The sequence below is a fragment of the Dama dama genome, chromosome 11 (genome assembly GCF_033118175.1).
Source record: "Dama dama isolate Ldn47 chromosome 11, ASM3311817v1, whole genome shotgun sequence".
Taxonomy (NCBI): Eukaryota; Metazoa; Chordata; class Mammalia; order Artiodactyla; family Cervidae; genus Dama; species Dama dama.
The window spans coordinates 87,709,266-87,724,062 of record NC_083691.1 but is presented as its reverse complement, the minus strand read 5'-3'; the positions used below and the strand labels follow the sequence as shown (position 1 = coordinate 87,724,062).

Sequence of the window (14,797 nt, the reverse complement as noted above, 5' to 3'; positions counted from 1 at the left end):
TTGGTGACAGTGGGGGTGTGGCGGGCAGTTCTAGGTATTAGGGAAATTGGCATGCTCTTGCAAGGTAACTCCCTGAGGTATAGTTGTTACATTGTCCTTAAGCAGGTAAGTAAGACAGGTAGCACCTGTCTTATCAGACAGAGGAGGATTGCATCTGCTGGCATAGGAAACTCCATAGAGTTTGGAGATTTTCTTTTACCTGAGTCATCCCAAATGTCCCCACTTAAAAATTCATGGGTCTGCAATCAAAAAATGGGCCAAAGAACTAAACAGACATTTCTCCAAAGAAGACATACAGATGGCTAACAAACACATGAAAAGATGCTCAACATCACTCATTATCAGAGAAATGCAAATCAAAACCACAATGAGGTACCATTACACGCCAGTCAGGATGGCTGCTATCCAAAAGTCTACAAACAATAAATGCTGGAGAGGGTGTGGAGAAAAGGGAACCCTCTTACACTGTTGGTGGGAATGCAAACTAGTACAGCCACTATGGAGAACAGTGTGGAGATTCCTTAAAAAACTGGAAATAGAACTGCCATATGACCCAGCGATCCCATTCCTGGGCATACACACTGAGGAAACCAGATCTGAAAGAGACACGTGCACCCCAGTGTTCATCGCAGCACTGTTTATAATAGCCAGGAAATGGAAGCAACCTAGATGCCCATCAGCAGACGAATGGATAAAGAAGCTGTGGTACATATGCACTATGGAGTATTACTCAGCCATTAAAAAGAATTCATTTGAATCAGTTCTAATGAGATGGATGAGTTCTTCACAGAGTGAAGTAAGCCAGAAAGATAAAGACCAAGACAGTATACTAACGCCTATATATGGAATTTTAAAAGATGGTAATGATAACTCTATATGCAAAACAGAGAAAGAGACACAGGTGTACAGAACAGACTTTTGGACTCTGTGGGACAAGGCAAGGGTGGGATGTTCAGAGAGAACAGCATCAAAACAAGTATATTATCAAGGGTGAAACAGATCACCAGCCCAGGTTGGATGCATGAGACAAGTGCTCAGGGCTGGTGCACTGGGAAGACCCAGAGGGATGGAATGGAGAGGGAGGGGAATCGGGATGGGGAACACATGTAAATCCATGGCTAATTCATGTCAGTGTATGGCAAAAACCACTACAATGTTGTAAAGTAATTAACCTCCAACTAATAAAAATAAATGAAAAAAAAAAATTCTTGGGTCTGGCTCTTTTGTAATCAGTGTCCCCTTCTCCTGGCCATGATGAAGTAACTGATACTAGAGTAACCCTCTTGCTTTAAACAACTTAAAATTATCATTGGTATGTAACATACCACATCAAAATACAGTGGCTTAAAACAATAGCAGTCTTTTATCTCTCATTGTTTCTACAGAATAGAAATTTAGGAAGACAGCTTGTGACATGAGAAAGGTGAGATGATACAATATTAAGTCCAAATGAACTTAGATAAATTAAAGATGTGCATGAGTAGCCCTAGAGCAATCATGAAAATTTTAATTAAATGATCAAAAGCCAAGAGGCAATAGAGGAAACAAAATGAATGGCCAAAGATTGAGGGCAGGAGGAGAAGGGAGTGACAGAAGATGAGATGGTGGATGGCATTATCGACTCAATGATCATGAGTTTGAGCAAACTCTGGGAGATAGCAAAGGACAGGGAAACCTAGTGTGCTGCAGTCCATGGGACTGCAAAGAGTCGGACACAACTGAGCGACTGAACAACAGCAAAGCATATTTGATTAACCCCATCAAATGCCCTAACTTTTACATAGAACTCACGCAACTGAATTCATTCTGTATCATAATTCCACAATCCTACAAGAGCAGTGCTTGCATCTGACTGTTGGCTATTGGTACCAGCTTGGCAGCTATGAGGAAAAAGAAATTCTTTTAGGAGATTGCCTGGTTCTCTGACCCTGAGGATTTAAAACACTGAGTGTCATTTTCTTTTTTGTGCTGTCCAGTTCACTTAGAAACAGTCTTGTGCTCTTTCACAATGTCCTATCACTAAAATCACAAAAGCCTTGATTAGATAGGTTTTTCATTCTAAATTATTGTGGATATAATTTAAGCAGTCCCTTCCTCACTGGATGTCATGGACTACTGATACTAAACCTTGTCATAATCACTGGATCCCCATTGTTTTCAAATCTTACCAGATCAGATCACCAGGCACAAAGTTTCACTTTTTTCAGGAGTGTATTGTCTGTAATCACTTCTGTACCCAGTTACTGTAATGGTCATTATTTAATTGCAGACCACAGAATCCACTCTAGCAGTTTAAAGTAGAAGTGAGAGAGTGTGGGTATAAAATTTCAGTGCCATGTTGCCAAAAGAGATGCCTTTAACTACGCTGTAAAGTAGTAAAAATCCTGCTGTTGTACAGTCTGTTATGCACAATTTGGCTGAATACATATACATATATATAGAATATAAAATATATTGAAATGTATTGAAAAATCAATGTATTGAATATAGAATTACAGTTATATACATTAATAGCTATTGTATTATCTATGAATAAAGGAATTACATGAATTATATTTGAAAACTTCATTTTTATTTTGACTGTTTAGCACTTGGAACTGTTTTCCCATAGCATCTGTTTTATGAATTCTGGTTTCATTTTCAGACTAGGCCTAAAAGACCTACATAACCCGTGCTGTATCAAAAACACAAAAGAGACAGCATCCAAAGACACATTGAGAAACACAGCCGTCTTTTAAAAAAATATCACAAAAAGTCGACTGCCCAAGAATTAGAGATATGTTGAAAATAAAATACACAGATTTTAAGATTGCCAGCCACTCAGGGTGGGCAGGGTCTGATCTACCGTTTTGACTCCCAGAGGCTGGCTTCCTGGATTGTTTTACCCTTTAGCTGCTCCCATGGCTTTCTTGGCGTGTTTGGTGACCCCACTGCTGTTACGTGAAGCTCTTTGTATGAGGATGGAAAGTAGAGCTAACACCCTGCTTCTTGCTGTCTGTTGAAATTAATTAGAAATGGACTTGGGTGGGGGAATTGGGGAAGATGTTTTAACAAGTCCCGAGTTAGCTTGTGACAAGGTGAATCTGAATTGTGGACACATGAGACTTAATGCCCAAGCTGTGTATTGAGGATGGCCTGTAATTTCTAAAGTGAATAGACTGTCTGGAAGCAGATAGGTCTTGTGTCGGCAGGTTTTATCTGTGAGGCGAAGTGTAGTTTGATTAAGAGGCAGGTGTTTAACAGTGCCTATTAAATTGTACACTCTTCCTTCTTTTGTAAATTTTTCAGCAATCCCAGGCTCCCTGAGCAAAGCATTTAAAAAAAAGGGAAAACAGGACTATTCAGTCCTGTTGGGTGGAGGTGGTTTAAAGGTTCTGCTTTAACAAATGGTCACAGTGGTGACAACTGGAACAAGGGAGCAGGAAAACGGGGAGCTGAATGATGCCCCCCAGTATCATGAAGTCATCTCTCCTTGATGCCTTTCCTGGAGGATTCACATGCCAGCAAAGCATGTTCACCTCTTACTTCTTTTCTTTTTTCTTTTAAGAATTTGTTTATTTATTTATTTTTATTTTTGGCTGTGCTGGGTCTTCGTTGCTATGCGAGGGCTTTCTCTAGTGGCGGCAAGCAGGCTTCTCATTGTGGTGGCTTCTCTGTTGCAGAGCATAGGTTTTAAAGCTTCAGTAGTTGCGGCACACAGGCTTCGTTGCTCCGGGAAATGTGGGATCTTCCCAGACCAGGGATTGAACCCGTATCAGGGAAGCCCCACCTTATACTTCTTGTTCCTCAGTTACTTTGTACCATATTTATCTTCTTTTGTTCCTTTCTTTTTCGGCCTGTGTCCTAGGTGCATGAAATAAGCAGATCATCTCAAACTTTGAAAATAAAATTTTGGGTCATGTGACACAAAAGACTGTATAATGTGCTGAAAAATAGGCATTGGTCACTGTTCAGCAATTTATTTATTTTTGTTGTTTTCTCTAGGCAGAAGAAATCCTGAGGAAAGAGCTGGAGAAAAAGGAAACCCCAAGTCTATACTGCTTGCTCGGAGACGTCCTTCGAGACCACTCTTACTATGACCAGGCCTGGGAGTTGTCTCGACATCGCAGCGCTCGAGCCCAGCGCTCCAAAGGCCTCCTCCACCTGCGAAGCAGGGAGTTCAAAGAATGTGTGGAGTGCTTCGAACGCTCAGTGAAGATTAATCCCATGCAGGTTAGACAGTTCATAAATCCTCGTCTGCTCGCATCATTTCTACTTTTCTTTAATTTTGATTCTTACTGAATGAATACCCATTTTCTGTCGTAAAGACTGGTGAGCTCATCTCTGGGCTAAGAACCTAGACTCTGATACACTTTCTTCTTGTCGCCAAAAGTGGACAGGTTGCTTTTCTCTTACTTGCTTTCTTTTGTGTTTCTGTTATTCACTTTTCTGTTTCATTGTGTTATTTTTCTCTGTTAACTGTCCTTAACACAAATACAACTAGTAAAGTTGGGGTCCATTCTGAGTAGATATTCCAGGAAGGCAGTGAATGATTGTCAGAGTTACAGACAGTGTAGGACTCTTCAAGTAATTGCTGATGTCAGTAATGAAAAAAAAAAAACTTTCATATAATTAAAGTAACATATAGAATGGATAGTTGATCATTTTAGGAAAAAATGTCTATATTTGTATTACAAATACAGAGATATTTTAAATTGTCTAACATTTTTCAAGGTTTGAAAAGTAATACAAAAGAAACCTGGATATTTAAAATAAGTAAGCGACAAGATAAATCCATAGGTGAGGACCTGATTTTGAGGAGAAAGAGATCAACTTATTTTGTATTATTGATACTCAGTTAGTAAAATGATTTTAGTCCCAGGAACAGTGTTTTTTCTTTTAACCAGACTTTCTTAATGACTGCCTTCCCAATCACCAAAGTCACATATAACTAAACCATGCTCCTGATAAACATGCACACTGACTTGATTTAATTTTAGTTATAGTAGTAACTTAGAGTCAGCTACCTTTGCTGATGAAGGTCCGTATCATCAGAGCTATGGTTTTTCCAGTAGTTATGTATGGATGTGAGAGTTGGACCATAAAGAAGGCTGAGCGCTGAAGAATTGATGCTTTTGAATTGTTCTGAAGAAGAATTGTTCTGGAGGGACTCCTGAGATTCCCTTGGACTGCAAAGAGATCAAACCAGCCAATCCTAAAGGAAACCAACCCGGAATATTCTTTGAAAAGACTAATGCTAAAGCTGAAGCTCCAATGCTTTGGCCACCTGATGCAAAGAGTCAACTCATTGGAAAAGACCCTGATGCTGGGAAAGATTGAAGGCAGGAGGAGAAGGGGACTACAGAGGATGAGATAGTTGGATGGTATCACTGACTCAGTGGACATGAGTTGTGCAAAATCTGAGAGATAGTGAGGGACAGGGAAGCCTGGCATGCTGTAGTCCATGGGATTTAAAAGGGTTAGACACGACTGAGTGACCGAATAGCAATAGTCAGCTACTAGTGTTTACTGAGCACTTACAATGAGCCAGTGCCTCATTAGGCATTTTGCCAGTATTTGGACCCAGTCTGACTCCAGAATGAATGTACACTCTTTTTTTTTTTTTTAAGTGGTAAAAAGCCTGTAGCATAAAATTTACCATCTTAACCATTTCTAAGTGTAGAGTTCAGTAGTGTGAAGTACATTCACTTGTTGTGTAGCTATTGCAGCACTACCCATCTCTACAGCTTTTTTTCATCCTTCAGAACTGAAACTCTGTACCCAGTAAACAAAAGCTCCCACTTTTCCTCCCATAACTCCAGCCCCTGAGACCACTCTGCTCTCTGTCTCTGAATTTGGCTCGTCTAAGAAACTCGTATGAGTGGAGTCATACAGTATTTGTCCTTTTGTGGCTAGCATATTTCACTTAGTGTCATATACTCATGGTGCATCCATGTTGTATCATCTGCCAGACTTTTCTTTCTTTGAAGGCTGAATAACACTCCAGTGTATGTCCACACCAGTTTTTATCCATTCATTTGTTGATGGCCACTGGGCTGTTCCTCCCTCCTGACAGTTGCAAATAGTGCTGTGATGAATGAGGTTGTACAGAAACGGTCACTTTTGAAGTGGGTAGATGGAAGGCATGTCTTTTGGTAGCAACCGTCCAATAGATGTGCACACTTTTTTTTTTTTTTTTTTTTTTTGCTGTACTTCTGAAGCTTGCAGGATCTTAGTCCTCTGACCAGGGATTGAACCCCAAGCCATGGTAGTGAAAGTGCTGAGTCCTGATCCCTGGACCACCAGAGAATTCCCTTGGGGCATATCTTTTTCATTAAAAAAAATCAGGAAACATTTTTTTATGACAGGTTGCACTAATTGCTTATTTCCTTCACTCTAGACAGTGAATACAATGCGGCTTTTCCCAGTCTGTGGGCTGTGAGAGGCCTGGAGAAGAGAGGAAGACAGGTATAGAGCACCAGCAGAGAGTGGCAGTTGCATTTCTCGGCAAGGACACTCAACATGGAGTTGGTTTTTGTTGCCAGCTTGCTCCAACTCAGAGGTTCTCAACTGGGGATGATTTTGACCCCGGGTCCTTTGGCAGTGGGAAGTGAAGGGGTGCATTGCTGACATCTAGTGGGTAGGGACCAGGGATGCTGTTAAACATCCCATAAGGCTTAGCACAGCCCCCCCTACAATAAAGAATTATTCAGGCTAAAATGCCAGTAGGGCCAAGGTTGAAAAACCCTACACTAACTTGATTATCACTGGACTCTGTTTTTTTTAGTAGAAACTAGAACTCATTATTGTGTTATTAAAATTTTACTTTTAGGGAAAACTGTATCATATCTTTGCTTATCTGCTTAAAGTTTACTCAGTCACAGCTGCCATAAGAGGTGGGGAAAATAAATTCCCTCAGTTAGCCTCCATCATCTGAGTTAAATCAGCACCACCTACTTTACACACATGAATTATTTTCTGAGCACATAGTCTCTGTTTAACATCCACCCTTAACATTGTCCTCCTGCCTCCCTGACTACGCCTTCTCCTTTTTTTTGGCTGGTTCCTAGGTCTTAGTCCTCGAGCTTTTTTTCTGTCTACACTCCCTCCCTTGATCTCATCTAGTAGCATAGATTTAAATACACTATGTAGACAACTCCCAGAAGTTGATCTTCAGTCCTGCCCTCTCCCTGGAATTCTAGATTGCTGTATCTCACAACTTCCTCAGTCTCCCTTTTTGTTCCTCTGACTTAACATTTCTAATATGAAATACCATTCTAGACGCTTTTGCTGCCAAGACCACCCCCAACACTATAAATGACATCCCGTTACAAATAGCTGTGAAAAGAAGAGAAGCAACAAGCAAAGGAGAAAAGAAAAGATAGACCCATTTGAATGCAGAGTTCCAAAGAATAGCAAGGAGAGATAAGAAAGCCTTCCTCAGTGGTCAATGCAAAGAAATAGAGGAAAACAATAGAATGGGAAAGACTAGAGATCTCTTTAAGAAAATTAGAGATACCAAGGGAACATTTCATACAAAGATGGGCTCAATAAAGGACAGAAATGGTATGGACCTAACAGAAGCAGAAGATATTAAGAAGAGGTGGCAAGAATACACAGAAGAACTATACAAAAAAGATCTTCATGACCCAGATAGTCACGATGGTGTGATCACTCACCTAGAGCCAGACATCCTGGAGTGTGAAGTCAAGTGGGCCTTAGGAAGCATCACTGTGAACAAAGCTAGTGGAGGTGATGGAATTCCAGTTGAGCTATTTCAAGTCCTAAAAGATGATGCTGTGAAAGTGCTGCAGTCAATATGCCAGCAAATTTGGAAAACTTGGCAGTGGCCACAGGACTGGAAAAGGTCAGTTTTCATTCCAATCCCAAAGAAAGGCAATGCCAAAGAATGCTCAAACTACTGCACAATTGCACTCATCTCACATGCTAGTAAAGTGATGCTTAAAATTCTCCAAGCCAGGCTTCAGCAATATGTGAACTGTGAACTTCCAGATGTTCAACCTGGTTTTAGAAGAGGCAGAGGAACCAGAGATCAAATTGTCAACATCCGCTGGATCATCGAAAAAACAAGAGAGTTCCAGAAAAATATCTATTTCTGCTTTATTGACTATGCCAAAGCCTTTGACTGTGTGGATCACAATAAACTGTGGAAAATTCTGAAAGAGATGGGAATACCAGACTACCTGACCTGCCTCTTGAGAAACCTGTCTGCAGGTCAGGAAGCAACAGTTAGAACTGGACATGGAACAACAGACTGTTTCCAAATAGGAAAAGGAGTACGTCAAGGCTATACATTGTCACCCTGCTTATTTAACTTATATGCAGAGTACATCGTGAGAAATGCTGGGCTGGAGGAAGCACAAGCTGAAATTAAGATTGCCGGGGGAAATATCAATAACCTCAGATATGCAGGTGACACCACCCTTATGGCAGAAAGTGAAGAAGAACTAAGGGGACTCTTGATGAAAGTGAAAGAGTAGAGTGAAAAAGTTGACTTAAAGCTCAACATTCAGGAAACTAAGATCATGGCATCCAGTCCCATCACTTTATGGCAAATAGATGGGGAAACAGTGGAAACAGTGGCTGACTTTATTTTTTGGGGTTCCAAAATCACTGCAGATGGTGATTGCAGCCATGAAATTAAAAGACGCTTACTCCTTGGAAGAAAAATTATGACCAACCTAGATAGCATATTAAAAAGCAGAGACATTACTTTTCCAACAAAGATCCATCTAGTCAAGGCTATGGTTTTTCCAGTGATCATGTATGGATGAGAGAGATGGACTGTAAAGAAAGCTGAGTGCCGCAGAATTGATGCTTTTGAACTGTGGTGTTGGAGAAGACTCTTGAGGGTCCCTTGGACTACAAGGATATCCAACCAGTCCATCCTAAAGGAAATCAGTCCTGGGTGCTCATTGGAAGGACTGATGTTGAAGCTGAAACACCAGTATTTTGGCCACCTCATGCGAAGAGCTGAATCATTTGAAAATACCCTGATGTTGGGAAAGATTGAAGGCAGGAGGAGAAGGGGATGACAGAGGATGAGATGGTTAGATGGCATCACCAACTCAATCGATATGAATTTGGGTACTCTGGGAGTTGGTGATGGACAGGGAGGCCTGGCCTGCTGCAGTTCATGGGGTTGCAAAGAGTTGGACACGACTGAGCGACTGAACTGAACTGAACTTATTTGGTCTTGGAGTCATCCTTGATTTCTCTTTCCCTCATACTCTCATGTGATCCATCAGTAAATCTTGAAATATATCCAGGATCAGACGATACCTGCCACCATTGCTTCCTGCCACCATTCTGGTCAAATCCCCATTGTCTCTCACCTAGTTAATATGCTACCTCCCTTACTGGTCTTCTTGCCACTGTCTTAGTTGCTCAGTCATGTCCAACTATTTGTGATCCCATGGACTGTATAGTTTGCCAGGCTTCTCTGTCCATGGGATTCTCCAGGCAGAAATACCAGTGTGGGTAGCCATTTCCTTCTCTAGGGGCTCTTCCCCACCCAGGGATTGAACCTGGCTCTCCTGCATTGCAGGCAGATTCTTCACTGTCTGAGCCACCAGAGAAGCCCTCTGTCTTGTTACCATCTGCCTGTATTCAGTGCACATCTGAGTTGATCCTTTCAAACTTGAGTTGGACATGTCATTCCTCTGCCACAACGCCTGTGGTAACAGCCAAAGTCCCTGCCTGGCTCTCGAGGCTTTTCCAAGCCGAGCTCCTGTTGCATCTTTACTGTCCTCCTCCCGTTCCCCACTTCGCTCACCCAACATTGGCCTCTTTGTTCTTCCCTGAACATGGCAGGCACATTTCTGCCTCTGCGTTTTAGTGCTTGTTGTTCCTCTGCCTGGAATGTTCTCCTTCCAGATAGACATCTGCTTACCTTGTTCCATTACCTCATTCATATCTGGGCTCCTATGTCCCTTTTCCACAGAGGCCTTGCATGTTTGTTCTACTTAAAATCTCACTGCCACCTTCCACCCTTCCTTACGTTCCTTCTCCTTCCCCGCTTTATTTTTCCCCACAGCACTTAGCGCCTTCTAATATTATGTATAGCTTACTTTTTAAAAAATTCTGTTCTTCCTCCGTTGCAATATAAATTCCACGAAGGCAGAAATTTTTATCTGTTTGTTTCATTTATATGTTCCTAGTGCTTCTAACAGTGCCTAGCACATACTGTGTCTTTAATAAATAATTACTGAATGAGTGAGTAAATAATGTCTCCAACCAGTTACTCAATCAAGTAGACATTAACTGTCTGCTGCACACATCACACTGAACCAGAGGAGGAGGCAGTAGCAGCCGATCACCAGGTGGTCTGATTTCCACCAAGACGGCCACAGGCTAGTGAAATGGACATGGACAGAGCTAGCCAACAATACGAGGAATCACAGAGAGGCCCAGAGCCATTTGTAAGGTGTAAGCTTTATAGAGTCTAAGGAGACCGTTTCTGCCTTTGGTAGACAACGGAGGATGGTGACTTTGACTTTGAAGGACACACAGTACTTGAATAGGCCAAAGGAAAGGGCAGTGGTACGGGTCTTCCAGGCGATGAACAGCATGAGCCCAGCCCCAGAAACAGAAGATGTGTGTGTGTGCTGTGTGTGTGTGTGTGTGTGTGTGTGTGTGTGTGTGAGGGGAACAGAATATTAGTGAATAGGCTAGTTTTTCTGAGTGAAAGGGAATAGGACAGTTCCAGTAGGAAAGCTAGACTGGAGCCAGATTACAGAAGGTCTTGAATGTGAGGCTAAACTCTTTGGATTTTATTTGGCAAATAGGGAGCCATTGAAGATTTGGTTTGTGTTTGGCTTTGTTTCGAATGAAGGAATGTGGGTGCGTGGAGGTGATTTTGAAATACTGTTTTGGCCACACTGGCCACAGGAGATCCTGGATGTAGGCAGGCTTAGGAGACTGTAGTGATGGTCTAGAAGGACAGTTGTTAGCTCGGGAGGGGCAGTCAGAAAGAAGGGATGAGGTAAGGGAATTTGCAAAGGAGGACTTGACAGGGCTTGATGGTCTCATTGTATAATTTTAAATTAATTACATAGCAAGGCAAAGAAATAGCAGTTGCTCCAAGCAGCATCACAGCACAAACAGATATTCTTTGAGGGTGTCTCAGAGTCTGTCACACGGATCCAATTCAGGCAGCCTGTGAGCCCCGCCGAGACACGCAGGCGTTCGCTGCTGCACTTGTGCAGGACTGCTACAGGATGCAGGCTTGAGGGCCACAGACTTACAACTTGTGATGCAAGTTTGAACTGCCTTTGCGAGAAGGAGAGCTCTTGCGTGCTATTGTCTCCTCCAGGTCCTGGAACGAGAGAAAATAGAAAAATAGAATTAAAAAATTCTTTCCCACCTTTTTAGACATATCCAGGAAATAGGTTTAATAACAAAACTCAGGCAAAAGGAGAGTGATCATTGAGTAGGTTTTGTGTATTTTAATGGCTTCCTGAAATCAAATTGGTGTAAAAACAGAAGTGTTTGATTTTATATCAGGGATGGTCTATGAAACTAAATGAATTTGTCTGTGGTGCGTTTGTTTGAGAACCAGAAGATGTGTGTACCATTTGCACTTGTGCTTTTAAGATTTCTGTCATTCACTTAACAGCTATCTATTTCATTTTCCCAAATAACTTCTAAAACCTCTAAAATTCAACCTTAGACTTCTGGGAATTATGGGCTGTTAGAAGCTGAAGAAAGTGGAAGGAAGTGGTCAAGTGGTCACCAAACCTCCCAAGCAGGATTTTATAGACGCAGGACCAGAATTAAAGCATACGTTCTTAGGTCTCCTCTTAAGTAGTTAGTATTCTCATTGCTCCTTACTTTGAAGCAAAAAGTAAACATAAAGAAATTGCTCAGATACCAAGCTAGTCTGTGTAGCCCTGCAAAAGGAGAATGTCACTTCCTGTTACTTCTCCAGCCCTCCCTCCCTCAGCACTCATACTTCATTCCTTTTATCTTGTCAGTTTTCCCCCTCTCCCCTTTTAACATTTTTAAACTTTCTTCCTTAATTAACTAGTCATCTTTGTAAGGTTATATGATACTGCGTACACACACACACACACACACACGTATATATATACGTACACACACAGACACTTGTATAGGCAGAAGGACTGTAGGCGTTGAGAGGAGGTGAGGGGTCTCTGTGATGGGACAGAAGTTAGCTTAGATGTTCACCGATTGATGCAGTCAGTAGACGTGCCAGGAGGGAAGTGGCTTCACACCAGGAAAAGAGCGTGAAGGAAGGTGAGGATTTTGAGACTTTACCCAGCATCCGTGGCTATCCCACTCTGCCTGTTTTCCTGATAGCCCATCCAGTTTGGCCTAAATTTTTTATGAAGTGCTGGGGGCTTCCCTTGTGGTCTTGTGGTTAAGACTGCATTCCCACTACAGGGGAGAGTGGGTTCTACCCCTGATAGGGGAACCAAGATCCCACATGTTGTGCAGTGCTGTCCCTCCCCATAAAAATTTACAGAAAAAAAAAAATCAATGAGGTGCTGTTATTAACAGTTACATTAAAGGAAACCGGACTGGCTTTTCATAGACATTCACTTTGTGCTTCCATCTTCTGCCGTAACCGCCTGTAGTATGGTGTTTAAGACATGTGGTAGATGGAGCTTCCTCTTTACGACGTGCGAAAATCTGAAAGATGGCCAGTAGGTGCCTGTCTGTTTTTTCCCCAACCCTTTCCAGATGCAGCTTAACTACTCTCGCCCTTTCAAGGACATTGTGCAGGAGGCTTGCTGATAACACCGACTATGCTTGCTGTGAGAGGCCGAGGATAGCCAACTGCTCAGGTCTTCGGTGGTGATAGGAGAAATGTTGGAGGCAGTGTCTCTGTAAGCCCCTTGTTGTACATCAGACATCTGTGCCAAGTTGCGGCCTGTGAGCTGCATGACGTTGCCTGGCTACCAGTTGGCAGGATTAGTGGGAAATGTGGGGAATTGTAGGCCGGATAGATGTATTGGGAGTGGAGGCAGAGCAGTCCTGCCAGAAATAAAAGTGCATGAAGAATAGTCTGAATTCTCTAGACACAAGGGTTTGGTCACTTACTGTATAGTCTAAATGTACCACTATTTCCATATTACATAGCTTGGTAACTTTTTGTATAGTTTATAATAAACCCTTTTGGCAGCAATCATCTCCAAAAAGCAAACAAATTTTAAACATGTGTTTTTAGAGAATAATTAAGAACTTAGTTTTTATTTGTCAAGAGAGGAAATGAATGTGTAACTTGCACAAAACATAGTTAATGTAATTACATTCCACCTCAGGGGCTGTAATCATTTCACTAATCACATGAAAACCGAAAACTCATGTTTTCTGAAGAAACGTTAGCGTTTATGTCAAAAGTTAGCTTTTTCAGGAATTCCAGGACTCCACAATTCCACTGCCGGGGCTCAGTCCTTGGTCAGGGAACTAAGATCTGGCAAGTTCCGTGGTGCAGGCAGTGGCGGGGGAAAAAAGGTAGTTTTTGTTGTTGTTGTTTTAATAGGAAGCATGTCCAAAAATGACAGTATTTTAATACACAGCTGTAAGAGGTGCATTTTCATGTTATTCTATGAGACTGGACTTTTTATCTAGTGCAAATGAAAATGAGCAACATTAGTTTAGAAAATTAGTCGATACCAAATATTCTCGTGCATGTATGAAAAGTGAGATCATAGCTGTTAATGTGCTAGTTCTTTTAGCAGAGGTAGTTTGTTAACAGTTGACTTTGCCAGTTTTATATCAGTGACATCAGATGCTTCAAATAGAAAACTCATTAATTTGGTTCTCACTAGTTTTCATTTTTTTCACCTGATTAGTGGATTCAACATAAAATTTTTGGTAATGTGCTGTATCAAAGGTGAAACATCTGACGTTATTCTGAATGCTATTATAAATGTAGTTAAAACGTTAAACATCAAAGATAAAAGTACTTACAGGGTAATAAGAAGGATACAAATTTTGGTGGATCGTGGCAGGATGGTAAAAGTAATGCTCTTTCTGAATTAAGAAAACCAGTGGAGCAGAAATATACTGGGAGTAGGTTGTAGTGGTGGGCATAATATGGTCAAACAAGCTTCTACCAATGGAAACAAAAACTAGCTGTTGTCATTTACATATATACACACACACACACACACACACATACACACACACACTATTTGAACATGATCCATGATGTCTGCACAGGGAGGTGTCTGTCACCTTCTCAACTTTAGTCAGACACTTAAAAAATTGTGACCAGTTTTTAGTTACTACACTTTTTAAATTTATGTAGCTAGCTGTGCTGGGTCTTAATTGTGGCACATGGGATCTTAGATCTTCCTTGCAACATGTAGGATCTTTAGTTGTAGCATGCAGATTCTTACCTGCAGCATATGGGATCTCATTCCCTCATCAGGGATTGTACCCAGGCCCCCTGCATGGGGAGTGCAGAGTCCAAGCCATTGGCCCAACAGGGAAGAATCCTTTTGTTATTTTTAAATGTTCATATAATCAGCATTTTAAATTTTTTACTTTAATACATTTTTCAATAAATAATTTAAGCTTTGAGAATGTATCCTCTGATACAATAAAACCAATTTGACGATCAATAATTTGTTGGTCAGTAAATAAGGTCTTTTTGAGGTCGTATAATTTTAGTGATGTTTTAGTGCCTTGTTTCACTTTCAAACATGTTGCGGTTTGAATGTGGTTCCCTAACTAGTGTTATTGAGATCCTGCTGTGAACCAGACGTGGATGTGGGAATGAATTAGACTGTGTCAGTCTATCAGCAGAGAGCAGAGTTTCCTCTGG

General features: G+C 41.4%; 1 protein-coding gene across 2 annotated transcripts in view; it reads left to right on the top strand.

The window, feature by feature from the left end:
- TTC27 (tetratricopeptide repeat domain 27) overlaps positions 1-14,797 on the top strand; it is a 162,039-nt gene that overhangs the window by 100,516 nt on the left and 46,726 nt on the right. For both annotated transcript variants that reach the window (XM_061155633.1, XM_061155634.1), the window contains exon 13: positions 3,985-4,212. In XM_061155633.1, coding sequence (XP_061011616.1) covers positions 3,985-4,212 — 228 coding nt within the window. The remainder of the gene's footprint in view (positions 1-3,984; positions 4,213-14,797) is intronic.